We start from the raw sequence: 27205 nt of genomic DNA on the forward strand, positions 1-27205 counted from the left end.
GTAGCAGTGATTGGGGCCCCCCAGAAGCATAGGTGTGAGTCTGGGGTTTGTGGGCAGTGTGGGGGAGGGTGTGATGGGTGCGGTGTTTGTGGAGTGTGTGATTGTATGTGCAGGAGGGTGTGGTTGTGGGGTTTGCGGGGTAGGGTTTGAGGGCATGGTGGGGTGAGCATGGGAGCCCCCCTGAGCTGGTCAGCACCCAGAATCCATGTGCCCACAGGTGCCTCTCCACCACTGCCAGCAACACACAGCCCATGGTGGCAGTGGGGACCTGTGCATGCAGCCCCAACTTGGCATGCTCTGTATCTGCTCCAGACTCACCCATCCAGGCTGAGAAGTCACAGCAGCAGTTGTACTGGGCAGAAACTGTTGCTTGGCATAGAGAAAAGCAGCCCCTTTCCCTCACCGCCACCAGGCTGTTCCTGCTGAAGCTGCCCGGAGTCTGCGCTGTGTTGGGCTGCCCTGAATCTGCATTTTGGTCACTGCCACCTCTGGGCTGCCCAGTGCAGCAGCAGTGACTGTGCAAAGCAGCAGCAGGGCAACCCAGCATGACAGGGATTCCAACCAACTGCCCGGTGGCAACGAAGGGGAGCAGACACTTTTCCCCATCACTGAGCAACAGTTTCTGCCTTGTGCTGCCATTGCTGCTGCAGCTCAGCCCAGAGAGGCAAGTCTGGAGCAGGCGCAGGGCTGGGGATAACAGTAGCAGCAGCTTGAAGGAGCTGCCTAGAAAGGCAATCCCACTGTGGAGCTCCTCCAACCCCACTGTGTGTCCAGGGGGTGGCAGGATGCACCACAGCTGGGTGGTCCCTGGGCCAGATGGGACCAAGGGACCCACCGTGGGCTGTAAAAAGCCCCTCCATGAACCATATCTGGCCTGTAGGCCATATTTTTCCCACCTCTTCTCTAGATGTATCCTGTTCAACGCTTTCCCCCTAAAGCAGTGGTATGTAACCTTTTTGGCCTGCAGGCTGGATGGACAGTGCCCAGTCCTTCTGCAGGCTGGATTGGGACGATGGTCCTGATTCAGCACCTGGGGCAGTTGTAGAGGGCTCCATTCAGCCATTCAGGGTAGGGGTAACCCCGCTCTGCAGAGAGGAAGGCATCTTGACTTGGCCCCATAGGGAGAGTTGGCTTGTCCAAGCCCTGATCCAGCTGCATGGTGAGGGAGCACAGTCAAGCCCTGATCCAGCCATGCAGGATGCAGGGCTTTGGAATTCAGCAGCAGAGGAGGGGTGGAAGTATTAATTGTCACTGTTCCCCCACCACCAATTTTCCTGAACCCTGAGGAGCTCTGTGGGCTATGTTTGACCCACAGGTTGGAGTTTGAGCACCTCTGCCCTAAAGCATCTACTCCTGGCACTGTTGGAGTCAGGATACTGGGCTAAATGAACAATTGGTCTTGACTCAGCATGGTACTTCTTATGTTCTTATTGTCTTATGACTTATCTTCAGATCAAATATAGGGTGACTGTTATGGTAATACGTTGCCTAAAATTTTTGACAATGACTGAAACAGCTTTTTTTTCTAGGACATTGTAGGTGAATTACTCTATATATTTGTTTGTATTAATCTAAATTTCTTTTTATTTATCTCCTAAACAAAAGAATTTCCTAAGACGCACAGTATCTATTTTAAAGGAAGATCCTAAGTCTTATAGCATGCCATAAAATTATTTGTTTGTCTCTTTGGAATCCAAGGAAATACATGAGGATTGTTTGGATTCTTTAGTCAAACATTTTTAGAGTAAAGATTAAAACTATTATGATAATGACTAAGCAGGTACTGTCATGAGGTGGTGACAACTTCAAAGCAAAGCCAGCCAAAATAATAACTAGTATAAAAGAATAAATAAGAACCTTCTAGAACTAGATATAAGCTTGCTAAAACCCCTAATTTAAAGATTAGATAAGAAACCAAGATTGAAAGACGATGTTTAAATTACACAGAAAAAAAACAGAAACAAAAGCAAACTCATGAAGAATATTGCACAATTAGAGAAGGAACAGATCACCAGGGAAGAAACAACATACTTGATGGATCAGCAGAAGTAAAGTGGAACAAAGAATGGGTAGACTGAGACAGAAATTAACTGAGACCTTCCCATCTGGCAAAGCAAAAGTTAGAATTTCATTTCCATCACAGAATCTACCTCCAGCCTCTAACTGTGAGAACCTTAAAAGTGCCTACACAATTTGTGTGGCTAATCAGGAACTTCAGAAAAGAAATATTTGATGATGCTTATTAAGCTTAGTTTTAAATGATACCTAAAAGGAAGTTAGACATAGGAACAAAAAGAATTATATATTGCTTGCCATTCTAAAAGGACTTTCACTTAGGCCATAAACAGATGTTATATTTATGCCAGAAGAAAAGCCATTCAAGAGATTTCTTGTGGAAGAAAACTGGCTCCTCTGCAAGAAGTCAGATGAGGAATATCTCCCTCTTTCCACACTAACTTGAAAGGCTCTATCCTTCTCTCAGGTATAGAGGATAACCACAGTACTCTGCTCTCTCTTCCTCACTCCTTCCCTTTCTCTCTCCAGGGAAGAGGAAGGAAGGGAAAGCAATGGCTTCCTGATTGGTAGCCTAGGGGCAAGGTGTCAGGGAACCCCAAAGGGAGGGGGTCACAGGAGAGGCCCAAAATACTGCACCAGGGCTGACTGAGGGGTGGAGAGCAAAACCTAAGGATATCTGTGAGTAGGGTGGGGTGAATGTGGCCTGGCTAGGCAGTGTGCAGTACACCAGTTGAGAGCCAGTGGAGGGCAACAGCCCCTGGTGAGAGGAGGATGGTGTTTGCGTGTGGCCCCAAAGAGGACAGTGTACCCAGTTTGGCCTGGCCTTGAGCCAGAGTATTATCACACATTGTCACATTTGCAAGGCATGGGACAGGAGCATGTATACATCGCTCATGCACATTTGGGCATACAAAGGGCAGCCTCCCACCTATTTAACATCCTAATCATTTACCAACAAGGTGTGGCAGGAAAATAAAGCAGGCAGTTTGCCTAAAGATGGGGGCAAGGCCATACTAGTACCAGCCTGGAAGTCGCCCGTGTCACATGGTGAATTTAAATGTTTTATCAGAATGATAAACCTGTGTAGCATTCATGGTAGAAGGTAAATTCTGTCCTAGTGCAGAGTTCAACTTTATTAACTGGAATAAAAGAGAGTTACCATGATATGACTTGATCACAGTAAATAATATATAACCAATAAATAAATAAACAAGTTAATAATAAATATATAATGTGTCATAATAATCCCATCAATAAATTGATTAATCAATTTATTTGGATGTTTGACTTCATTTGGATATTTGGCATTTCAGAAGCATTATTTATTATTTGTTGCACAAATTAATTAAAGCCAATAAGAAGAGGACAGGGTCAGGAGTAAGGTAGAAACTAATGGAGACATAAGTGACAACAGAACTGCTTTATAAAAATCAAACAATCCCAGAAAAAAATCTTTGTGTTTCAGTAGATGGAACTCCAGTTGATGTAGTAAATTCATTTTTAATATCGTATTTGATGAATACTTGATTCCCATGAAATTCTGCTAACTGAATGTTGCCTTGAATATGAATACACTCTTGGTTATGATGAAAACTGGCTAAGCTGAAACAAGGCAATGTTAAAAACAGAATAACTTTGATTTTAAGAAAAGGTAGTAATCCTTATTTTCTGGTTTGAGATAAAATTTGTGTACAATATGAACGCAGGACTGAGAGTTACAAAACTGCATAAACCCAGATGAAGGGTGGTTGATCCAGATATATTTAAAAATCAAGGCAATACATATGATCCTTTTCACTTATTCAATGATTGGATCTTCCCTTAATTGCAAGTATAACATGAAGTCCCAGTCTTGCAGTGACAGTCATGTAGGCAGACCCTGCCAGCTGAGCAGAACTGTGACTTAACACATCTTTAAGTGCATTTCATTGCAGGACTGGCGTATTAGAAAACAGACTGTGATTTCTCTAAAAGACACAGCTGTGAGCATCCTTTCCTTTTCTTTGTCATGTCCTTGTGACACAGTATTTAGCAGAATGTACAGATTCATTGAAATCCGCCAGGCCATGCCATAACTGCTTCTGTTATGGCCTCAAACTTGTGACCTCTGGACTGTCAACTGTGCACTTTAGCATGAAGAAGCTGAAGAACAATAGACAGGGAATAGATCATCATTACAGAGACCACTGCATATTAACTCCTAGTCTCTGGAGATGACACATTAATTAAGTTTTCCTGTTGTTGCTCTCTTATCACACTGAATCATAATAAAGGAAAAAAAAATCTACTTTAGGGCAGGAGTCAATACTTTTGTTACCATAACAGCATTTCTGAAAATCTTTAATCATCATCTATTCTTAAGTATATCCAATAACCACTTAATGTCTTTTTTCTTTAATCGTATGTTCCAAATTCTGTCGAAGGTTATTTCAGTGTTTGCTAGTGTAAGGGGTAAAATGTGTCCCATACACTAAACTTCATTTTTGAATACATGATGATTAATTATGGGATGTTTTTATGAAAAAAATATAGTAGCCAGTACATTAAGAAGCATATCTTTCAAAGCTATGCCCTATTTCTTACCTATAAAATAAAATAAGCATCATTTTTACTCAAATTTACGACAAATTTGTTATAATTTTCCATGTATAAAATCTGTTTAATGCAGGGGGGATGTCTTTAATTCATCCCCTCCACTCTTGCAAGGGAGTAAGCAAGGGGGTGCAGGTGGTGTGGGGAGGTCAACCAGCTTGCCCCCTGCTTGTGCCTGCCCCCCCACCATCTCTGCCCGCTGCTTACTCCCCTGAAGGCTATTGTTCCCCCTATTCCCCCCAGCCTCTGCTCACTCTCTGCCTCATCCCCACCCCCCCATACCTTTGATCCTTGCTGGCAGTCTCTATCCCTATTTTATGTTGGGGCATGGAGTACAGCCCCAGCTCCACCCCCACCCCTGTAGCAGCTTTGAGGGCTATGCGCTACTACTGTGGGCTAGACTGGGGCCAAACTTAGTGCCCCTGGCTGCAGCGTGGATGGAGCCTACCAGCATGAAACTAGATAAAGGGTGGGGAGAGGGGCAGGAATGGGAGCACAGGCGACATGGAGGGGGTGGAGATGGGGGGAAGTGGCTGCATGGGGTTGCAGGGAGATAGCAGGGTGCAGCAGCAGTAGTGGGTAGGGGCAGGGAGCAGCTGTGACTATAGCCCTGAGCTCAAATAGGAGTTGGAACCCAAGCTTCAGCAGCTGCCTGTCCCTCCACCAGCCACACCTCCCGCCACTCTTATAGGTGATTCTAAGACAAGGGACTTTTCCCCCATGTTAAATGGGGGGAAAGGACCTTGCCTTAGAATCAAGTAAATACAGTAGATTGATATGACTCATCAGTCATCTTTTATATTTTTGCCAAATTTCAGTGCAAAGCTGTGCATACAGATGCACACAAATTAAGAAACAAAGGGTACTATTTTCTTATTTAAAGATTATGTACAAACAATCGTAGTACAGCTGTGGGGAGGAATGTCATGAAATCAGCGACATATTTTGTCTCTTTTCCTCATTCCTTTGTGTGTGTCCAATATTGGTTCATTAAAAATAAAATAAGTAAAGATATATCAACAAAAATGATGGAAGATATGAGATCTTCTCAATTTTATAAATAATAGTTTTCTCCTTCTCCTTTGCTTTGGGAACTGACATACTTTAGAGGGCCTGTTCCATTGTCATGCACAAAATAGTTCTGCAAATGTAGAGACTAATGAAAAAGAGAGGGGAATGAGTTATGAAGAAGTATTATCAGTGGAGAGGCAGAAAAGGATCTTGGAGTCATCCCTACAAGGACAGGCTATGGGACCTCAGCCTGTTCAGCCTCCACAAGAGAAGGCTGAGGGGGGATCTAGTGGCCTGTTACAAACTAGTCAGAGGGGACCAGAAGGCATTGGGGGAGTCCCTGTTCCCCCGAGCACTACCAGGAGTGACTAGAAATAATGGTCACAAGCTGGCAGAGGGTAGATTCAGATTAGACATCAGGAGGCGCTACTTCACTGTCAGGATGGCTAGGATCTGGAACCAACTTCCAAGCAAAGTGGTGCTGGCTCCTACCCTGGGTGTCTTTAAGATAAGGCTTGACAATCACCTTGCTGGGGTCGTTTGACCCCAGTACTCTTTCCTGCCATGGCAGGGGGTCGGACTTGATGATCTGCTCAGGTCCATTCTGACCCTACTAACTATGAAACGATGAAACTATTTGTGGAAGTTGGAAGTGTGAGTTGCTTATCATTGTAATGTCATTGCCAAGCTGGAAGAACAACTAAAAAAAATCTTCCTTAAAGTTGCATTTTCTAAAAGTTTTGAACATAAAATAATGTGAAAGTGCAATGATATATTTTAATAACATCAAAACCTTCCAGGGATTTGGGGAGTGGAGAGGCAGGAAGGAAAGGGTTTTTTTTTGTAGTTTATGGGTAGACTTTTTGGTTAATTTCTTCACACACTGGTAAAGTATTTCTGGGTACAGGTTGTTCCCAGTATGAGGCTGCTACCACTCTGCTCTGCCATCCTGCAGCAGCCAGGTGGAGCTCCAGGCTCCTTCAGGTGCTAATATGGGGATTGGCAAGGGGTTGGTTCCAATGCGTATAGGGCTAGGAGAGCTCTGCTGGTTGCAGTGGCAGATGTCTCCTGGACCTGTGCACATCAGGAGAGGACCTGATATGCATGGGACTGGGAGACAGCTTCCTGGCAGGGGGTTTGCTGGAAGCTGTCCTGGGTATGGGGCAGCTGCCAGTAAACCTCCTGCTGGGCAAGGGAGCACTGGGTTTGCCAGTAGCTGCCCTGCTTGGCACAGAGCTGGCTGCTTCAGGCAGTGGGTTGGGGCTGGGTACCCACCCTGTCCACTGGAGCAGCTCTGTACCTATTCCCCAGAGCAACTCTGTGCAGTGTGCTCCTGGCTGCACTGGGGAAGAAGAAGGGGCTGAGAACCATCACAGGAGCAATAGTGCCTCCTCAAGGAAGCAATCCTCTCTGAACAAAAAGAAGCCATTCCCATGAGATCAAGAAGTGGGAAGGGAGCCAAGAGACCTGCTTGGCTCAACAAGGAGATTAGAAAACTTTTGAAAAAGAAAAAGGACACATATAAGCAATGGAAAGAAGGACCAGCAACCAGAGAAGAGTTCACATATATAGCCAGAGTCTGCAGGTATGAGATATGGAAAGCCAAAGCAGGCATGGAGATCAGGCTAGCATCCAAAATTAAGGACAACAGAAAGTCCTTCTACAGGTACATGGGGAGCAAGAAGAAATCAATTACCTCTGTGAGACCCCTACTGAATTCAGAGGGGCAGCCCACAGTAGATCCCTACGAAAAGGCAGAGCTCCTAAATGGCTACTTCACATTGGTATTCCAGAAAGCTAACAAGAACTGTGCACCTGTCCAGAGACCCAGGGAAAATGGGGAAGCCAACAGACAACATGAAATCAGCCCCAACCAGGTAAGGGTCCTCTTAGAACAATTAGACATTTTGAAGTCAGATAGGCCAGTCGACCTACACCCAAGAGTCCTAAAAGTACTGGCTGAACTCATAGCAGGGCCCTGGGTGAAGATATTTGAGAAGTCGTAGAACACAGGAGTGGTCCTGAACAACTGGAAGAGGGTTAACATAGTGTCCATCTTTAAGAAAGGGAGTAGGGATGACTTTGCAAACTATAAGCTGGTCAGTCTGACTTCAGTCCTAGGAAAAACCTTTGAAAAAAATTATTAAGGAGGCCATCAATCACAAGCTAGCAACTGACAGGTATTAAGAAACAACCAGAATGGCTCTGTGGAGGGTAAATCATGCCTAACAAACCTGGTGTCCTTTTACGGCCAGGTAACTAACCAGCTGGACAAGGGATATGAGGTAGACATCATTTACCTGGACTTTAGTAAGGCCTTTGACTCTGTCTCCCATGAAATTCTCTCAATTAAACTGGAGGATACTGGCCTAGACCAGCCTACAGTGAGCTGGCTGGGCAACTGTCTTAGAGGCCAGTCCCAGAAAGTTGTAATTGATGGAATGACCTCATCCTCAAGGACTGTCTCCAGCAGTGTCCCACAGGGATGGGTACCTGTACTTTTTAGCCTATTCATTAATGACTTTTATGCAGGGGTGGAATGCTCTATGATTAAGTTTGCTGACGATACCAAGCTGTGGAGAAATGCGGCACACCAGAAGATAGGGTAAGGATCTAGAATGTCCTAGACACACTGGTTCTATGGGCTGATCAGAATCAGATGACGTTCAACAGGGAAAAATGCTGGGTCCTCCATCTGGGTAGGAGCAACCTTCACCATATCTATAAGATAGGCAGCAGCCCACTGGCTGGCACAGCACCTGAATGGGACCTGGGGGTCACAATTGACCAGAGGATGAATATAAGCCAACAGTGCAATGAAGTCACCAGCAGGGCAAATAGAACGCTGGCATGCATCAGCCATTGTGTTGCCAACAGATCCAGAGAGGTACTTCTCCCTCTCTACTCAGCATTAATGAAGCCGCAACTGGAGAACTGTGTCCAGTTTTGGGCACCACACTTCTAGAAGGAGGCAAACAAGCTGGAGAGGGTGCAGAGAAGGCCCACCACCCACATGATCAAGGGCCTGGAAGGTAGGCTCTATGAGGACAGGCTCCAGGAGCTGGGCTTGTTCAGTCTGAGCAAAAGCAGGCTGAGAGGTGACTTGATAGCCACCTACAAGTATGTCATAGGGGGGCACCAAGATCTGGGGCAGCAACTCTTCAGGAAGGCACCCCTTGAGAAGACAAGGACCAATGGTCACACACTCCTGGCAGAGGTGGTGCAGTCGCCATTCTTGGAGGTGTTCAAGAGGAGGCTGGATAAGCACCTTGTTGAGCTAATTTGAGCTCATCAACCTTCTGCCTGTGGCAGGGGACTGGACTTGATGATCTTCCACATCCCTTCTGGTCTACTGATTCTATGATTCTATCTGTGTGCTGGGAGCCAGGAGCCAGAACAGAGAGCTCCCTGGTCCTGGTGCCGATCAGCGCCCAGCACCTGGGGAGAGATGGGAGCTGAGCAGCACTAGGACCAGAAACAGAGAGTTCCCATCCTATGTGACCCCCCTGCTGCCTAGGCTGACCAGGAGCAAATTTACTCCCAGTCAGCATCTACATGAGTGTTACTGCACAGTAACTACAGTACCTGTAAATACAGGTATTAGATTAACTGCACAGCTAGGAGTTAGAGTGGCCAAGGTCTGGAATGGACTCCCAAGGGAGATGGTGCTCTCCCCTACCCTGGGGGTCTTCAAGAGGAGGTTGGATGGGCATCTGGCTGGGGTCATCTGAACCCAGCACTCTTTCCTGCCTATGCAGGGGGTCAGACTCAATGGTCTATTGAGGTCCCTTCTGACCCTAACATCTATGAATCTATGCACAGTAACTACTGTGCAGTTAATCTAATACCTGTATTTACAGGTACTAGCTAGCTGTGCAATAGCCTAATTTTCTCTGCAGTAGATGCCCTGCATGTGTAGATGGTAATGCTTTACTGCACAATAGATTAGTCTACTGCACAGTAAATTGTCTCTTGTAGAAACACCCAGTAATACCAGCATGGGGGGATATAGGGCACACTGACTTCAGAGAAGAAATTCCTGTTATATCCCAAGTCCTTTTCAGTTTAGCTTCTTATATTGCCCCCTACATCATTATATTTGAGTATTTGATATCTGGTTGTAATAGAATACTGAAAGGAATAGAATGGAACATCACAGGAGTAAAATGGAAAAATATATACACTGTAGCATTCTCAGGCTATACCTAATAACTACACATATCTGGCAATAAATTAATGAATTAAGAAATACAAATGTGCAACTAGTCCTTAATAGTAAGGTAAAGGAATGGATCTTAAACCTCAGTTTCTGAAGAGGGTCAAAAAGGATCATTTAAGGTAGTTGAAATAGTGTATCAAATTGATGGGAGAAGTTAAAAATAGAACCAAATAATTGATTAGAATGCAAAACCTGAATTAGGCATCACTTAGCCTTTTTTCCTGTATCCCAGATGAATGGTTTAACTACACAGCTGTTGACTGTTCTGAGGCTGGTCTCTCAATTTCTCCTACTGGAGCTGTTTCAGTTTATATAAATATATATTTATTGAAGCTTGGTGTCTCAATCATTTCTTCCTGCTCAGCTGTGTATATCTCAATGCTTCAGGCACGCACATGAGAAGTAGGAGACTGATTCAAGATTGTGTGTGAGAGGCAACAGAGTAGAACCATTGCCTGCCATTCTGTCCCATCCTGTTTTTAACCAAATGTTCTGGCCTGGTTTCAAATCAGTATGTATGTCCCTATGGAAAGTTTGGTTTCAAAGTCAGCAAACAAAGTTAACAAGCTTTGTAAAAATCAGCAAGCAAAGTTAACTCTATCCTGAGTCAGGGGGTACATCTACACAGCTTGAGGCAGCTCCACGCTGAAACATGCTACACTGGCTTTCCAAATGCTAACACCCAAATTCAAAGCAGAACTTATGAGCCAGTGCTGCCCTAACATGATTATACTTCTGCTTCTTTAGAAGGTAGCACATGATGAGCCAGCATTGTCTGTCTTGTTATGGCATTGTCTTGTACCGTAGAGACACCCTGAAGCTCTCATTTTTAAGTTTCTTAGATGCCTAACACCCATTGCTTTCCTTAGGAATTAGGCAACTAAATACCTTAAAAATCTGAGCTCCTTTGAAGCAGCTTTCTACCTTGAGTTCAGTTTGCCCATATTTTTCACTCCATTTTTCCCATAGAATCCCATGTTCTCCCTAAGAATTGTTTTTCTATATTTTTCTCACTAAAGGTTAGACAGGAATAAGAAAAAGAGTTCACACTAGCATTTTTTGAGCATAGTGATTTTCAATTACACTTTAGACCAGTTTATAATCAGAATAACTTGTTCTCTTTTTCTGAGTCATTTTCCACTGTAGCCGAAGTAGGAATTGTCCCTTGAATATATAATTATTATGAATATTACTTAGAAAGTGGAATGCCAGTGATGCCTCAATCTTTCAGTGTTATCAGCCAAAGGTTATTTGTGTGTCTTATTCCTATGGTCCACATAACTGTAATACAGTTGAATGCTTGATATTTGACTCTTTATATGAGAAGGTCATTAATGGCTTTCCTACCTTCCATCACATGAAAAGGAACAACAAGGAAAGACCTTTCAACCACTGGCAAGTTGACTGGTTGTGTGTCCTTCTTCCTATCATCCTTGACTATGATGTAGTTTATTTCTGGATACACTGAAACCGTGTGCTGAATCCTCAGCTGATGGAAATCACTGTAGCAATATTGACTACACTGGAAGTATGTTAATTTACAACTGTTGAGTATCTAAGCTTCAGTGCCTTTCCATTCTGGATAGGCCTTAAATTTCCTGCAGCATTTTCAGAGGGGTTTGTTCTTGTTTACTCAGCCAAACTTTTATTTACCTTTCAGTCTTGTAGAATTTGACAATTTTTGACTTTGCTGCTATGGATTTGCTTTTCTCCATTGTAGAGATGGCTATACTTAAGATGTGCCATCTGCATTGTGTGGGAAACTTTTAAAAGTGTTAAACAAATTTAAGAAATTAGCATCCCTTTCATTTAATTTAGACCAAATTTTGTCATCTGCCATGCAGATATTCATGCTAGAAATGATAATACTGATGATGATACAAATTCAGAATAACTGGAGGGAAATGTAGGCCTCTTTTCTCATGTCTTCTTTTTTACTAATGAGTTCCAAATCATCTCATGGTAGCAAAAAGGTCCAGTATCTACCTTCTGCCACTTTACTTTTCAGCTGTATTACGTAACTACCCTGAAATCCTCTTGTCACTCCTGTCTCTCATTGAATGGAGTGTATCTTGGTCCTTCCCTTCAAGATAACATCAAAAGAATTATACTGTTTAGGTTTGACAGAGAATAAAAAAGTAATATACTGAAAAAAGAGCAGAAAAAAGTATTATGGTTAGTACAAGGAACAACAAGATGATTGTATTAGAGAGAGAAATAAAGTTTTGAGAGTGATATAAATGTATAAGGAAGGAAGAGTTCTGGATTAGAGAGTAGTGGGGTATCTACATGTGTAATTAATGTGCATGAATTTTCTGCAAAGAAAATTCAGGCTTATTAAAATGTCCCTGTATGCATATCTACATGTGCACCCCTGTCAGGACCAAATTTGCTCCCAAAGAGAGCAGTACAGTTCAGGGCTGCTAATGTCCCCCTGCCCTGCTCTGCCCCCCTGCAGCAGCTGAGGGGAGATCCAGGCTCCCCTGAGTGCCAGTCCCAGGCTGGTGAGGGGCCTGGGCTCTGGGGAGTAGGGGACAGCACCCAGCCATGTGGAACCTAGGATCACAGCCTGGCCTGATGACACTGGCTTGAGGTGAAGCCCTATACAGGAAACCCTTGCTATTCACAGGCTTAGCATTCACAGTTCAAAATATTTGCAAATACCGAATCTGCATCTTAAATACACTTACAGGAGCTCCTCGGGAGCTCTGCACTTGCTGCTGCCTGGCGACCAACACCACCATCACACTCCCGCCACTGCCACTGTGCTCCCACCATCACCAGCACAGCTGTGCCCCCCCCAGCCACCAGGAGCACTGCGTTCATGAACACAGTGTGCATAAACGCAGTGCCTTATTCATGGATTTTGCCATTTGCAGGGATCTCGAGAATGTATCCCCCGCAAATGGTGAGGGTTTCCTGTACTGAAGCTTGGGGTAAGCAGCGCTGGAACTTGGGGGCAGATGCAGAGGGTGAAGCAGTGCTGGGGACTGGGGGTGAGATGCAAGGGAGAAGCAGCACCATTCTCTGGTGCTGTTTCCACCTTGCATCTCCCACCCCCCCCGAGTCCCCAGTACCACTTCTCCCCTCCTCACCCCACATGTCTCCCTCTCTGTCCCTGGGACTGCTCCCTTCTCTTACCCTGCATCTCTGCTCCAGTTCCAATGCTGCTTATCCTCTGCATCTTCCCCTGGTCCCTGTGGTGCTCAGCTCCCTGCTGCCCCAGGCACAGGCAGAGAGTAGAAGCCTACTGGCGCATGTAGTGCCTGGGTAGCAGCAGGACTGAGGGGACAGGGGATCTCTCTGTCCCTTCAGCCCTACCACTGCCCACACAGCACAGACCCCAGTTGGCTCCTGCTCCCCACTCATGGCTGTGGGGAGCTGGGAGCTGATCAGTACCGGATCCATAGACAGCTCTCCCCCCTGCCGTGTGTGGCCCTTGCTGCCCAGGCTGACTGGGAACAAATTGGACTACTGCACAGTAGCTAATGTACCATTAATCTAGTGCCTATATTTGTTGGTACTAGCAAACAGTGCATTAGCCTAACTTACTGGGCAGTAAGTCCTGTGAATGTGTAGACACTGACACTTTACTGCATATTAGTTTAGTCTAATGTACAGTAAAGCATCTCATATAAATAAATCCAGTAAATGCACGCCTATAGGTGCATTTACACCAGCTTAAATTTACTGCATAGTAAATTACTGAGCAGTAAGCAAGAGTAGGCTGGTATCTACACGTATAGGCAACCTGGGACTAAATTTAGTGCCAGGTCAGAGCAGCATGCCATGTACCCCTGTGGCCACCAAGGGGTGTTCCAGCCTCTAGTCACATGGCTGCCAGCCCTTGAGACTAACTTTAGTCACAAGTTGAAGCCAGAGCTGGCTGCTAGCACCTGGGACTAACTTCAGTCCCAGGTTGAAGCCAGGAGAGGTGGCCAGTCTCCTAGAGCCTGGGCAGACACAGCAGGGAGGCCCCCTGGGTTTCTGTGCAGTAATGCACCTACACATGCATTACTGTGCAGTAGCTAATTGGCATAAATTTGATACCGGCATGATGCAGGTTTCACATTTATGCTCAAGTTGGCATAAGCCACCATATTTACTGTGCAGTACAGGCATGCACATGTAGATGTGTTCCCATACTGCTCAGTAATTTTGGTTACTGTGCAGTAAATGCACACATGTGGATGCACCGAGTATGTAGTAAACATTTGTATTGTTGAACGAAAATTATGCTTATATGCAAACCTTTTAAGGTAGTGGATGCTATTCATAGTCAGTGTCAGTGTCTTTGCAAATCAGAGGTTGTTAGCCATGGTAGCGTGAAGTCAGGGAGAAGGTAGGGCAGGATAGGACCATAGAGACTAATTGGTTTAGAGAGGCATGAGCCTACTTTGTCAGCTATATACTTCTTTACAACCAAGGGTCCCTGAGTTTAAGACCCTGAAAGTCCCATTTTTGGCATTAGATTTGGATTCCTTAATAGTTCAGAGATTTATTTTAGATTCACCTTACTTAAAATGGTTTAATATTGCAATGATCACAAACTGTTTTTGCCCCCCTATGTCTAGAAATAGCACATCATCATTCCTGCTTCCTTTCTCTCCCTTGATGCTTTTGCTTTTGTGGGATCAGAATCAGTACATCAAACCTTATGCCCCAGCACACAGTACACTTAAGATGTGATTAATCAGTTAATGTCTTAAGTCTTTGGTTTTCAACCTTTTTTTCATTTGCAGACACCTAAAAAAATTTGAATAGAGGTGCAGACCCATTTGAATTTTAAGTTTGGGTATTCACATACTTTTGATGTATTGCAGAAATCTTTTGCAAACCCCTTAGACATAGGCTGCTCCCCAGACCCATCTCATCATCATTATATCATCTGGCAGTGAAGCAGTTAATCAAAAGCACCCTGTTACTAATGAGTGAGTATCTCCTTATTGATTTAAATAGCTCTGAGCATATAGAAATATTTGAAAATAATTCAGAATTAAATTCCCAACACAAGATAGAGGTTTAAAAAAAAATATTCCTATTTTTATTAGCATAAATAACTACTACAAAACTCATTTGTGTTCACAAAGGGGCCTGTTTCATATTCAGTCTTTTGGAGAAAATAAAGAAAACAAAAACCTTCTGTTAATTTAGTCTTAAGATGCTATGGTTAGTCAGTAGTTGAAGAATCAACCCAGAACATGTCTAGTCCTCTTATATGCCTATTCCTGGAGCCTCTCAGTGAAAAGTTAAGGCTTCTTGTTACACAGGCAGGTACTTCTGCAAGATCTCTTCCACGTACATTACTTTGCTCAAGGAATCTTTAGTCTCAAATGAATTAAATAATAAATCAATGTATTCTTATACCCCATTGATTCCTTATCCTGGTTGAGTTTTATTAGAAGTGCTCAAATCCTGGAAAAATTTAGAAAGATTCATTTGCTCTCTAGGCTTTGTGGTAGAAAAAATAGTGCCATTAGCATCTCCCCTGGATTTTAGGAGAATGGTATTACCCTGGCTTTCACTGAGAGATTGCTGGTTACCTTCTGTCAGTGAGCAACTGTCTCACTGTGAAGCAGAAGCAAAGCCTCCTCTCTCCTGCGTGCAAGGCAGTTACTTCTTAGAAAGTGGGATTTCTTCAGAATGACTATGTACAAGAGCAAACGCAGAAACCAAAGATGTAAGTAAATTATAAACTCATTTTATATGCATCTGTTCATTGAGAAAGGGAAAAAAAATCTTCAGTTTTACTGAAAATCATATTTTACTTTTCCCTACACTAGTCAAATAACAGCAGAACAGCACAAATGGGTTTTTTTGCTACTGTTTGTACCAGAGTATCTATATGTTAAGTGCATGAAAAATCTTTGAAAAGAAAAATTAGCTCGCTTGTTACTATGGAAACCCTTAGTAAGTGACTGCTTTATAAAATCAACAAGGAACTAGAGATCAAATATTAACTTTGGTCCAGCTCAGCATCCTGTATTCTGAGCACAGTGCTTGGCTAGTTAGATCCTTTGCCTCCACAGGGTTAGCACAATTTCACTTTGTGAAATGTCTTGGCTAAATTGATTTGGCAAGCTTCGAAAGGCTAGAGGTGCTCCAACTTCCATAGCAGTTGCTTTCCACAATTTGAACTTTCAGAAGACAGATATTGGTATAGCTTAAACACAAACAGAATGTGCGTGTGTTTTGCAATATGTGCCAAATTTAAACCAGCCTGAAGTTTCATTAGCGTGCAAAATTCCTGACTTTCCAATTAAAGACCTGCCTGACTACTTACTATGGGATCAGTTAAAGGATTTTCATTACATGTTAGCCACCTTTGCATAATGCTTTGGAGAAGCTGAGCCAAGTGAAAATACTGTGCTAGGGGTCAGGGCATAAAGTACTATTATAAGTACTACTATAAGTAGGGCTGAAGTGAAGCCAGAAAAATAGGTGGAGAAGTAATTTGGAGAGAAACCTATACCATTTAAAAATGGCCTTAACGGCGTGTGGAGGGAAAATAGGAACAAAACACAAGGCAAATACTAAGGCTATTTAAAGTCTTGTTGCAGTTTAGTGGTTCGGGCTGTTTCTAGCTTTGCCATTGACCTCACTTGGAGCCAGTTTTCAGCCACTAGAGTTTAAGTTCTGTACAGGCCTCCTTCAGTTTTTTTCTGTTCTGCAGCCAAACTGATAAGCATTATATGAAAAGTTTCTGTGATACCTGACAATGACTCGTAAAATCCAGAAGTAGAAATCCATCTTCCTTTTCACGTATTCACATGAAAAGAACCACTTTAAACTCTCTCCTGAGAGCTGCATAGAGGGGGAAAATAATCACAGGGTTATAACTTAGGCTTATTGCAGTCATAACATGGCTTCTTGTTTATTTCCCATTTTGTTTAATGTGTCAATTAAACAAAAATAATTTTATCACAGGATCAAGAGCACTTTCATAAAAATGCAAAGACTCCAAATACGTCAGGCAAACATTTCCAGCCTTTTTTTACAAGGCAGGAACGATAGTGGTGGGAAGCTATTCATTCCCTTCTCTCTTTTCCAGGTCTTTACTAGATTATATTTAGTTTTTGGCAGAAAAAAATTAAAAATGGCTGATTACGTTCACGGCAGGCATAAAAAACCGATAAAGAACAAAGTATCTTTAACAAAACACTTTTCTTTTGACATTTGTTTCTGCTGTGGAACAGAATGAAAACCATCATTCTGGTATGTAAGGACCCGTGCAAATTCCAACAAGAAACAATTGATACGTCTTCCTATGGACAGAGTAACAGTACTGTGCCCCCTTGTGCTCCAGTCTACCTAATTTATACAAATTACCTAATTTTTAGTTTCATTGGAGTACAGTTGAAAAGCTTGTAAAAAACATGTAAGGAATGCATTTCTTAAGTGGGTGCATCTTTTTGATAAAGGAAAATCTGTGATTTATTGATAGGAGAAAATTATGAAATGTACCTAGTCAGATGAATAATTACACTAGTGGCTGTTGAAATGATTCTGTGAGAAAACTAAGTAAGAGTGAGCATGTAATTTTATACTATTAGAAGCGATCTTACTGTAACTGTTGTCCTAATACCAATATCAATTATATGTAAGCAAGTCCATTATTTAGAAACTGCAAAAGACCCGTATAAAATGTTACCAGAGAAACAAAATGTTTGGGGAATTTGTTTCTGATACTTTTTTAAACCTTACAATCCAAAAGCAATCAGAAGGGTACAGTTCATAAAAATGGTTAACTTGAAAGAACATAAAAAAATAACAGGACTAAATACTTATCAGAATTATATTTTTATCTATTTCTTACAGTGATTTGTTTTGCTTTTTAAGTGAAGCACGTATTAACCTTTGAGCCCTATTTGTCAATCCTCCAAAGATAAGAAGGAGCGACTTTCATAAAATGAGCTAATACATGTTAGAAAAAGTTGTTTTAGTCTGGTTTTAAACGAAAGCATTTTGAATATCTGGCACAGAGGGCAAGAAGCTTTGAGGTTTTCCTGTTCATTAAGTCCTGCATCTGTCTGCTAAATGCTGAACATCATTTTCAGTGTTGCTTTTCCAAAGCTTTCTTGAAGTATGAAGGAAGGTGGTATCAAGTCATTTCTGCTTCATACCATTTGAAAGCATGCTGATTTAGAGAAAGAGAGGACGAGAGATAGAGAAAGACTTTAAGAAAAATGTAGCCATCTGCAAGGTGTACTGCTTGGCACTTGTGCATCACTTTATTTCTGTGCATAAAACCCATCTTCATATTTCATTTTGGTTGCAAGATTCTTGTGCCAATATAAACTTAGGTATTTGGATAGCTTTTTTTGTTAACTGTATTGATTAAACTTTTGAAAACTTCACTGTTGGGATGCCCTTTAATTTAGATCTTTTACTTGCAAAAAATAGCATTACACATGCAATGAGAGCAAAGAAGTGGAATACAATAAAACAAAATTACTTTGTTTACTTATAATGTTGTAAATCATGTATCCTGCTCAGGGGATTATGGCTAATAAGAATTAGGAGAAAATGCTGTAGTGTTTTTTATGCAAATAGGTAAATGAATTATATATATGCACAAATTTATAGCATCCTTTGTCTGAATGACAAGAAAAAATATTGGATAACTATTGAGCCAGATAAATTCTCTGGCTACTTCTAACTTTTCCAGTGACTGAACATATTTAGAGATTTGGCTGGTTACAGCAAATATTACAATATAGGCACTGATATCTATGGACCTCTGAGATAACATCATAAAAACATCAGTGTTTAAATCTGTTAAGTCTTAGTAAGTGTGTATTATCATGGCACCTACGAATCTTAGTCATGGACCAGGACTGAACTGTGATAGCTTCTGTTCAGACAGAACAAAAACATGGTTTTTGTCTTAAAGAGATGGCACAGCATGTAATTATTGCATGAATTATACTATATAATTTTTTGTACACACGAAAATACAAGTTAACAGTGAAGCTATGAAGCAGTACCAGCAAATTAACTGTTGTGAGGTTTTTTGTAGGCATCCTAGGAAGCAAGAGTTTAAAAGAAAATTTTGAAGAAGAATAAAGTGGGCAGGTGGGTATTGAAATGAGAGAAAGCAAGAGGGATTTTTGATTGAAAATTTGACAAGTGGGTAGCAGTAACTAGTATCATGTGCCAAAGTAGAGATGATAGTCAATACCTCAATACTTAGGCAGGATTAAAGAGTGAGACAAGTGGAGAAACTGGAAAATGAAAAGAGCACTTTACGTTGGGTGCAGTAGAGAAAGGGGAGCCATCAGAGGGATACAAAGAGAATGGAGACTTGTTCAAAGCAGTCTAGGAAAATTAGCTTTGCACAGCAGCATTCTCAGTGGATTAGTGGGACTCAATTGCGTTGCTGAGGCCAAAGGAAAGGATGTTGCAAAATAATTAAACAAGAGCATATAAGGGCTGAGTTTTAGCTGTGTGGATAGAAAAGAAAAGCCATGTTTTAAAGATCTTATGCAGAAAAAAATACAACTCTTAGTTCAGAAGCAAGGAACTAAAAAGAGGTAGTTGAAGACAATGCCCAGGTTATGGACCTAAATAAGAAGCAGGTTAGTGTTGTCTAGACACAGGAGTCAGAGGTAGGTCTGAGTCATCTGCACAGCTCATAGCTAAATTTATGTTTGTAGATGAGCTTCTGTAGAGATAAAGCAGAGGGAAAAAGAGACAAACTAATAAAGATGAGTTTCATAGATTGTAGGGTCGGAAGGGACCTGAGCAGATCATTGAATCCAACCCCCTGCCGTGGCAGGAAAGAGTACTGGGGTCAAACGACCCCAGCAAGGTGTTCATCTAGGAGTTATCTGTTGCCCCCTTCAACATTGTTTTTTTAGTTCTTGAAGACATGTCTGTCATGATATCACTGTATACGCAGGGCTCTATGTCCTGTTGACATTCACCTGCCTTTCTTACACAAGACAGACACCAGTCAGCCCAATTAGGTTGGTGTTCCTCGCTACTATCTTGCCTGCCATGACTTTGTTGATTTGATTGAACTGGGGAGGGGTGGTGATTCCCTGACCCAGAATTGACTATCACCTGCCAACAAGCAAGGGCAAGCGAAGAAAAGAAAAAAGAAAAACCTCTTTGCCCAAAAACATGGAAACCCCCCCCCCCCAAGATGTGATGTCTATTCATCTACCTTTTCTCCATGAGGTTGGGGTACATAGTAGTTGCCCCATTCCCCTTTTCCTACAGTCAACATGCTCTTGGTTGCTGAAACCGCGATTGAGCATTTTTTTCTCTCCTCTCAATGATTGGCGTCCCGCTGGCACAATTAACCATCTGCAGTAGCCAATTAACATGGAACTGTTTTTTTTTTTTTGTCTCCGAGCTCCTCCAAGCTTTATAGACCTTATGTGTCTACTGCCCTGTTCCCAGGGACTTCAGTCCTGACCAAATGGGCGTTTGTCCTCACTGCCGACCTCTCCTTCTCTCCTTTACTTCCCCTCTTTATGCCGATGCCCCTGGGCAGGAATAGTTCACAGAGGTTTAATTAAACCAACCAATTCACCTGCCGAGCAGATAAGGCTACATCTAGATGGATTGGAAAGGTCCTCCAGAGCGTGGCCATGCTGCTATGGCTAGACGGATCCCTCTGGCTGAGGATTTTCTCCAAGGAGGTATCTTTGATCTTTCCACAATATCATGCCTGACTAATAACAGTAATACATTGTGAGGCATCACAATAGCCGATAGAAACAACAAACAGTGTTGCTTTTAAATCAGGGCTGTCAGACATGGCCCATTCAGTCTGGCCTACCAGACTACCAGCGGGAAGTTAGGGGCATATCTGTGATTGTGTGGCTGACTACAGTATCTGAAGACTTTGAGCCCCAGTGGATGTGATGATTGGTTGTAGGAGTGTAAGCAAGGACTAATACAGCTCCAATCACATTCTAGCTACTTGGCCCATCACCACTGCCATGGCCTCAGGTCCTCAGCTGCCCACTCTATTGCCACCCTGTGCTGGAGCTGCCACAACTACCACCACTGCCCTGTTCCCCATGCCAGAGCTAGAGCTTCCATCACAGCACAGGGCATGTGGTGGCACCTTTAAGCTCTGGCATATGGCTGGCAGTGAGAACCAGAGCTGCACAATCTCAGTAGAAACCTGGGATGCCAGGCAGTTTGAAGGGACTATTGATGTCAATAAGCAGATTCCTGTTGTCATCTAGTAGATTTAGAATTGGACCCCCACTGAATGAATGCCTTCTACATCTGTCCCCCTTTCACTCATTAGAGATTGATTACTTAAAATACTGTTAGAATTGTCATTTACAATTAATGGTCAATATGCTATAAACAGGTCTTAGCAGTAGCGTAACTTTGGGGTAACTGAGGCACCAGCTTGGGGTGTCAGAATGACAGCCCCAAAGGAGCCTGTGTCACCACTGCAGTCCATGCTAGGAGAGCTTGCACTGAGGCAATAGTAACCCATACTGCCATTGCCACAACCAGTACAAGGAGGTAGGCACCCAGTGCCTTGGGTGCCAAAATTTACATTTCTGGTTCTTATTATTTATGATTCATACTGATGATTTGAGTCATCCCTTTTTTTTTTTAGTGTTTCAATAAATCTTGACAAAGTTCACCTATGTAAATTCACCTGGGTCTAAAAGTCTTTCAAAATTCAGTTTCCCAGACATCTTTGTCTTTATTCAGGATCTATGTTCTTTAACAGTTACAAAACAGAAAGTATTTCTTTCCTAAATGTTATTTATGTAGTATATGAACTCTTATTCAGAATGATGAAATCACAGTGATCCAGCTGAGCATGCAGATGAGCTAGAGGCTGACTAGTAAGACCCATGATACAAATTCACTTCACTTGGAAATTCATCTTTCCTATACTTGCCACCATTTTAATCACAAGCATTTCCAAAGTGCCATCCTGTAGGAATAATTTCCTTGTGCATATGGCAAGCAAGAAAAATATCTGTGCTAGGTGCCATCAGCTTTAGTGTCGTACTTAAGCAGGGGATGATTCTACGGACTTCTGGATTTGCATAAGACTTGAAGACTTTTGTTTGGGATTATACTTTATGGCAGAAAATTTCTTTCTGTTCTGGTTGCTCTATATTTAGGGTGTGTATATACTGCCTTGTTATTTGTACCTGCCAAATTCATTCTAAATGGCTTTCCCCTTAAGCTATGCTCTCCATTCTCCAGTCCTGTTTTTCCCTGCATACAGAGTGTTTTGAGAATGCGCTTATTTTATAGTTTTGTGTTAAATAAGGCAGATAGTTCCTTGCTGTAATAAAAAATGATTATATAATGAAATCACAGAGTACTGTTTATCTCTGGTTTAGGCTATGGTAAATTGAAAGGCATGCATTAATTGGAGTATATTTGTTCTTCGCTGTCAAGTTTTCTTGTCATGTTGAAGAAACAATAAATTCTTATATGCTTATAACATGCACTGACAGGTTACATAAGGTTCCAGTTTTAAAGCACACCATGTGCTACCCATATTCTTTTACAGACCTAGGTTGGAGTTTGGTCTGTATCTTCATGCAGCTCCTGTTTACCCCAAATCCGCTGTTTCCTCGTCATCATGCAGTTTCACAAACAGCACAATCTCCTCTTTAAAACAAGCTTGGCATCAACTGTGTCTTGATTATATTGTAGTATGATGAAATTTTAGCGTCTTCAGTCTTCTCTTTTATCACTTGGGGGGTTATAAATTAGTGACAAAATGCCCCTCAAAGAAAATAAAGGCTCTGTTGTAGTGTATGCCAAAGGTTTAAAATATCTGATGAAGTGAGGATTTCAAATGTCTGATGAAGTGACAGCTACCTCAGACTGAGGATACAGACTTAGTTGCTGATCCAGATTTGTATAAGAAAACTCTGCCTCATGCCATAAACATCAGAGACCTGAAGAGCTAGGGAATGTCTCTTCAGCAAGATACAGAAATCTCTCTCTTCCTGTAAAGCTGCCTTAGATAGAAGATCACCCCAGGATACTGCAGTCCCTGCACACCTTTTGAGGAAGTGAAGTTAAATGCAATTAAGTATATCATTAATAAGGGTGAACAGGAGGACACTGACCCACTTGAGTACAAATATCTTTAAATATTCAGATCACATGGCTAAAACCTTTATTCAAAAAATATAATTGGTACTCAACAGCTCCAGGGCTTACACTTCTGGAAGAAAATGTGCTTTTCACACAGCTTTGAGAGGATGGAAGTGGGAATTCATTTTTGACCTGAAGAGGATTAATGTATGTGCTTTCTCCAAATTATTCATTTCTCACTGTCGTTAAGAATAAAATTTAAAACATATGTTTCTTGAAGAAATGCACATGAAAAATAAACTGTAACTCATTCTTGTGCCACACTTTTTTGATGTCAGATGTTCACATAATAAGAGCCAACCACTTCAGCGCTAAGTACCACCATAAGTTGTTTTTGTCTGTCTAAATATAGGAGAGAGAAGAACAAAGCAATACCAAATATTGTCAGGACTGTCATTATACTGGTAGCTTGTCTATTGAGACCATACCCACCTACTTCCTGACACCAGTGTAAAATGAAGTTGCATTAGTATGCTAATCAGTCAGTACATATTTCACAACCTACAGGTTGATTGCAAAGTCATCTTAGTTTCTATTGGATATTGGAAGTTGGGGATGGTAAAAGGTAATTGATATAATCTCTAATAAAAAGGACAGAGGTGAGTAGTAAGATGAGTGAGGTCTACTTTTGGAAACTAATAGTGTATATACAAATGAAAAGAGTATGAGAAACAAGTGTGTATCAGATATTCACAGTGGACAGATTCTACAGTATTGAAATGCACAGGTAGAAGTACTTCAAAATTTTAACTGCCCAAGTATCTGTCTACTAGCAAATACAGCTAAACAGGCATCATTATTATGGAGATTTCCCATTTACAAAGGAAAATTTTTTTGATTCAGGTATTCAAAATATAAACTGGAGAAAATACCATTTTGGAATCTGCTATATGTGAGCGATTCAAATTTAATATAATAAGGGTTGGCTTCAAGACCACAGTGGTAAAATGTCTTAAATTTAAGAAATAGTTTGAAAAATTAAACTCTCCTCACTAAAGTAGTTTTCCCTATCATTTCAATAGTAGAGATGGGGCTATAACACTGATTATCAATCAGGGTATCACGGCACCCTGATGCACCACCAACTCCTTTTGAAGGCTGCCATGGAGTGTGAGGAGATAAGCAGATATGTGCAGGCACACACTTGTCTCTTCCTGGCCATATCCTCACCTGCCCAGTGCCTGCCCCCTCTTGAAGGAGGTGAACATGGAAATACATAAATTAGTTCCTTAAGCTGGGTACCACTCAACAGAAATTAAGAAGAGATGCCTGGCATCCATTGAGGTGTGCCTTGAGTCCAAAAAGGTTGAAAACTGCTGGTCTCTACTGTACATTTCTACCCAGTCTTCTGCAGGACTTTAGTGGGAGTTTTGGCTATTAGAAACCTAGGATTTGGCCTTTAAAGAGCATACATGATTTAAATGTAATGAAATAAACATCTAGAAAGTCCTAGAGTGTACATATATTTCCTCTGGAAATCAAGGGTACATACTTTAGAAATCAAGGGTTAAAAGGAATATTTCAGGCTTTTTTTTTTGAATAAATATATCAATAGAAAAAAGTAGTACTTGAGGGACAGTAAATCATGAACAATGAACAAGAGAGATGTAAATCAATGAAGACTGTAAATATCACCAATAAAGATTAAATTCTGTTTTAAAATCTGACCTCAGGAAGGAAAATAAATAAATACAGTTAGAAAAATGAGGAAGCAAATCATCTAGTTTTGCTTTTAGGGTGTCTAGAGCAAATGAATGTACCATAGCACTAACAAATTTGAAGGGTCATAGAAAACTGAGATGCTACTAAAAAATAAATACAATACTGATTTTCATACAGGGAAAAAACAGTCCCTGCCAATACAGTTATAAATCTAACTTCTATCCCTAGTAGAATAATAGATCAAGTACTGAGAAAAATAATGGTTGAAGTTCTACAGCAAGACTTGAATTCAGTCACTTCTCAGTCCTAGAATAATAAGATTCATTATCATGTAAATGGAGAGGGGAAAACAATATGTGAACATTTGTGGAGAATAAGCCTTGTTTTAAAACCCATTTGAACACTTCTAATGCCAGTGTCTGCTAATTACATACAGAAGGAAAGCAAATGAAATGCTCTGCAAGTATGTTGCTCAAGGTTTGTTTAGTTTCTGCCATAAAATGTATTAAATCTGCCTGGCTATTCACCTTTATTGGAAAAAGGGAAAAAACAGAGGCCAACTTAAACACCCTTTTAGACCAAGTCCTCCTGACTTCTGGAGAAGAGACAAATTAGCACATGTCTGTTTCCTGTGCTCTGGTTGAGTTTAAAAACTATTTTTGACCACCTACAATCAAACAAATTTCAGTCATGCTAACAAATCACAGAAAGAAAATCATCTTAGTATGAGGACACAAGCTAACACAAAAACAGATGTTATGCATCTCTTGCAAATATCTAGAGATGAAATAAGGACCTGCACATGAAAATAACCCACATGCCCATGACAAGAAGAGTAAAACCAATTTGTACAAATAGGGAGGGTGCAGTTAGAACTATACAATATTCCCAATTTTGGTTCTTTGGGCATTTACAAACAGAATAGCTTTTTATGTAGAAAAGCTTTCTGAGTTTTGCTCAGACCCTGAGAGTATAAATGTTCACCTGTGACACAAATTAATGGGAATGGAACAGTACATTTTCCACATTGCTTATCTTTATGACCGGCAGAAAAGCTAGACAGTTCACAGGACTAAAGCACAGTTAGAATGATCTAAGGTCTGGAGAGGCTGCTAACCTAAAAGGAATGGCATGTATTTAGTTTATCATAAAGATAATTAAGAGAACTCAATTGCAGTACAAACCTATATAAATGGGAAGACTGCTGATTCTGGTTCTATTTAATCTAGCAGATGAAAGATCCAATGACTGGATGCTGAAGCTACATAAGTGCAGCTGGAAATACATGTATTTTTAAGAGTGAGGATAATGAGCTGTTATGAGGTATTTAGGAGCCAGGGCTGCCCATGTGTTTGGCTTGCTGAATGTCCATTTGGTGGGCTGTAAGTTTGGATACAGCTTTGAGCAGCTGGGTGTGCTGCTATGCTGCTAGCTGAGTGATTGCTGCCTGTGTCTGACAAAAGTCAGAATGAGGGAGCAGGGCCAGTCTAGGATCAGGAGACTCCATGAGTGAACAGGGGAGAAAACAGAGCAGTTTTCCAGCAGTTCACAGGTCTGTTTGATTCAGGTATTCCCCCTCCCCCCCTCTTCCCCCCACCACTTTGAAAGGGAGCCTTTAAGATAAGGTCTTTCTTTAATTAAGAGCAACTAACCTACATATATTTTGTATAAGGAGCTAAAACTCGGCAGTTAGACCAATACTTAAGCCCCTTGTTTAACTAGGGTGCAGAACAAGGGGGAGTTCTCTAGGGAATTTGCCTGGAAACTCTCTCACCTTCTTTCACTATAAGAATGGAGAGAGGAGCCTCCTACCTTTCTACCATGAGCCCTTTTCATGTGAAGGTCCTCATTCCATCTCCATGTGTTTGCAAGTGACATTTCCTACATAGCACAGGCCATAACCATTCAGCCAGTAATTGAACACACAAGCTCTTATTCTCAGGGAGCAACCAAACTCTTCTTTCTCCTGTCCATACTTTCTTTAAATGTGTTCCATAGAAGTGAATAAATAAATGATATTTGTGTCAAGTCCACAACTTTCTTTAAAAGGATACTGGCAAACTGAAATCCCTATTCTTCTGCATACACTACTCATCCAGTCCTTTCTTAATACAACATTGTTAGTTTTTATTAGGAAATTAAACATCTAAAAAGGAAACAAAGGATGTGGTTTAATAAATCCATAAATATGACAAATCTTTAGCTGTAACTAAAGAGAGGGCCGAGCATATCATATGCATACTAACAACTTCATAAAAAGGAAACCTAAAGCATTCAAAAATACCTTCCAATCTCTCAAATTCTCATCCAAAAATCTGATAAACCATTAAACAGACATTTACTGGTTATAAAACGTCAGGCAACTTCTAAATGCTGCATAAAATGAGCCCAGCATTTACATGTTACAAAGGCATAATTCTTCCATATTCTTCAAGGACAGAAATCCAGAAATATTTTCTCAGTCTCAGTCAATAATTCAGCTCTTTTGAAGGCCTGTAGAAAAATCAGGATATTATCTTGTCTAGATTAGACAACCAACAGTGCTAATAAGTTACTCATGGGTGAGTCCGGGGGGGGGGGGGGGGGGGGGGGGCCCCC

General features: G+C 41.6%; 1 protein-coding gene across 3 annotated transcripts in view; it reads left to right on the forward strand.

The window, feature by feature from the left end:
* The window catches only part of RALYL (RALY RNA binding protein-like), a 939792-nt gene that overhangs the window by 619136 nt on the left and 293451 nt on the right, over positions 1 to 27205 (forward strand). The window contains exon 1 of one of the 3 annotated variants that reach the window (XM_019527859.1): positions 15395 to 15518. The exons of the other annotated variants lie outside the window; for them this stretch is intronic. Within the exon in view, the coding sequence (XP_019383404.1) occupies positions 15482 to 15518 (37 nt within the window). The 5' untranslated portion in view covers positions 15395 to 15481. Of the gene's footprint in view, positions 1 to 15394; positions 15519 to 27205 lie in introns of those variants that run through there. 3 annotated transcript variants of the gene reach the window in all.

Source organism: Gavialis gangeticus, unplaced genomic scaffold, assembly GCF_001723915.1.
Source record: "Gavialis gangeticus isolate Ggan-Ray unplaced genomic scaffold, GavGan_comp1, whole genome shotgun sequence".
NCBI lineage: Eukaryota > Metazoa > Chordata > Crocodylia > Gavialidae > Gavialis > Gavialis gangeticus.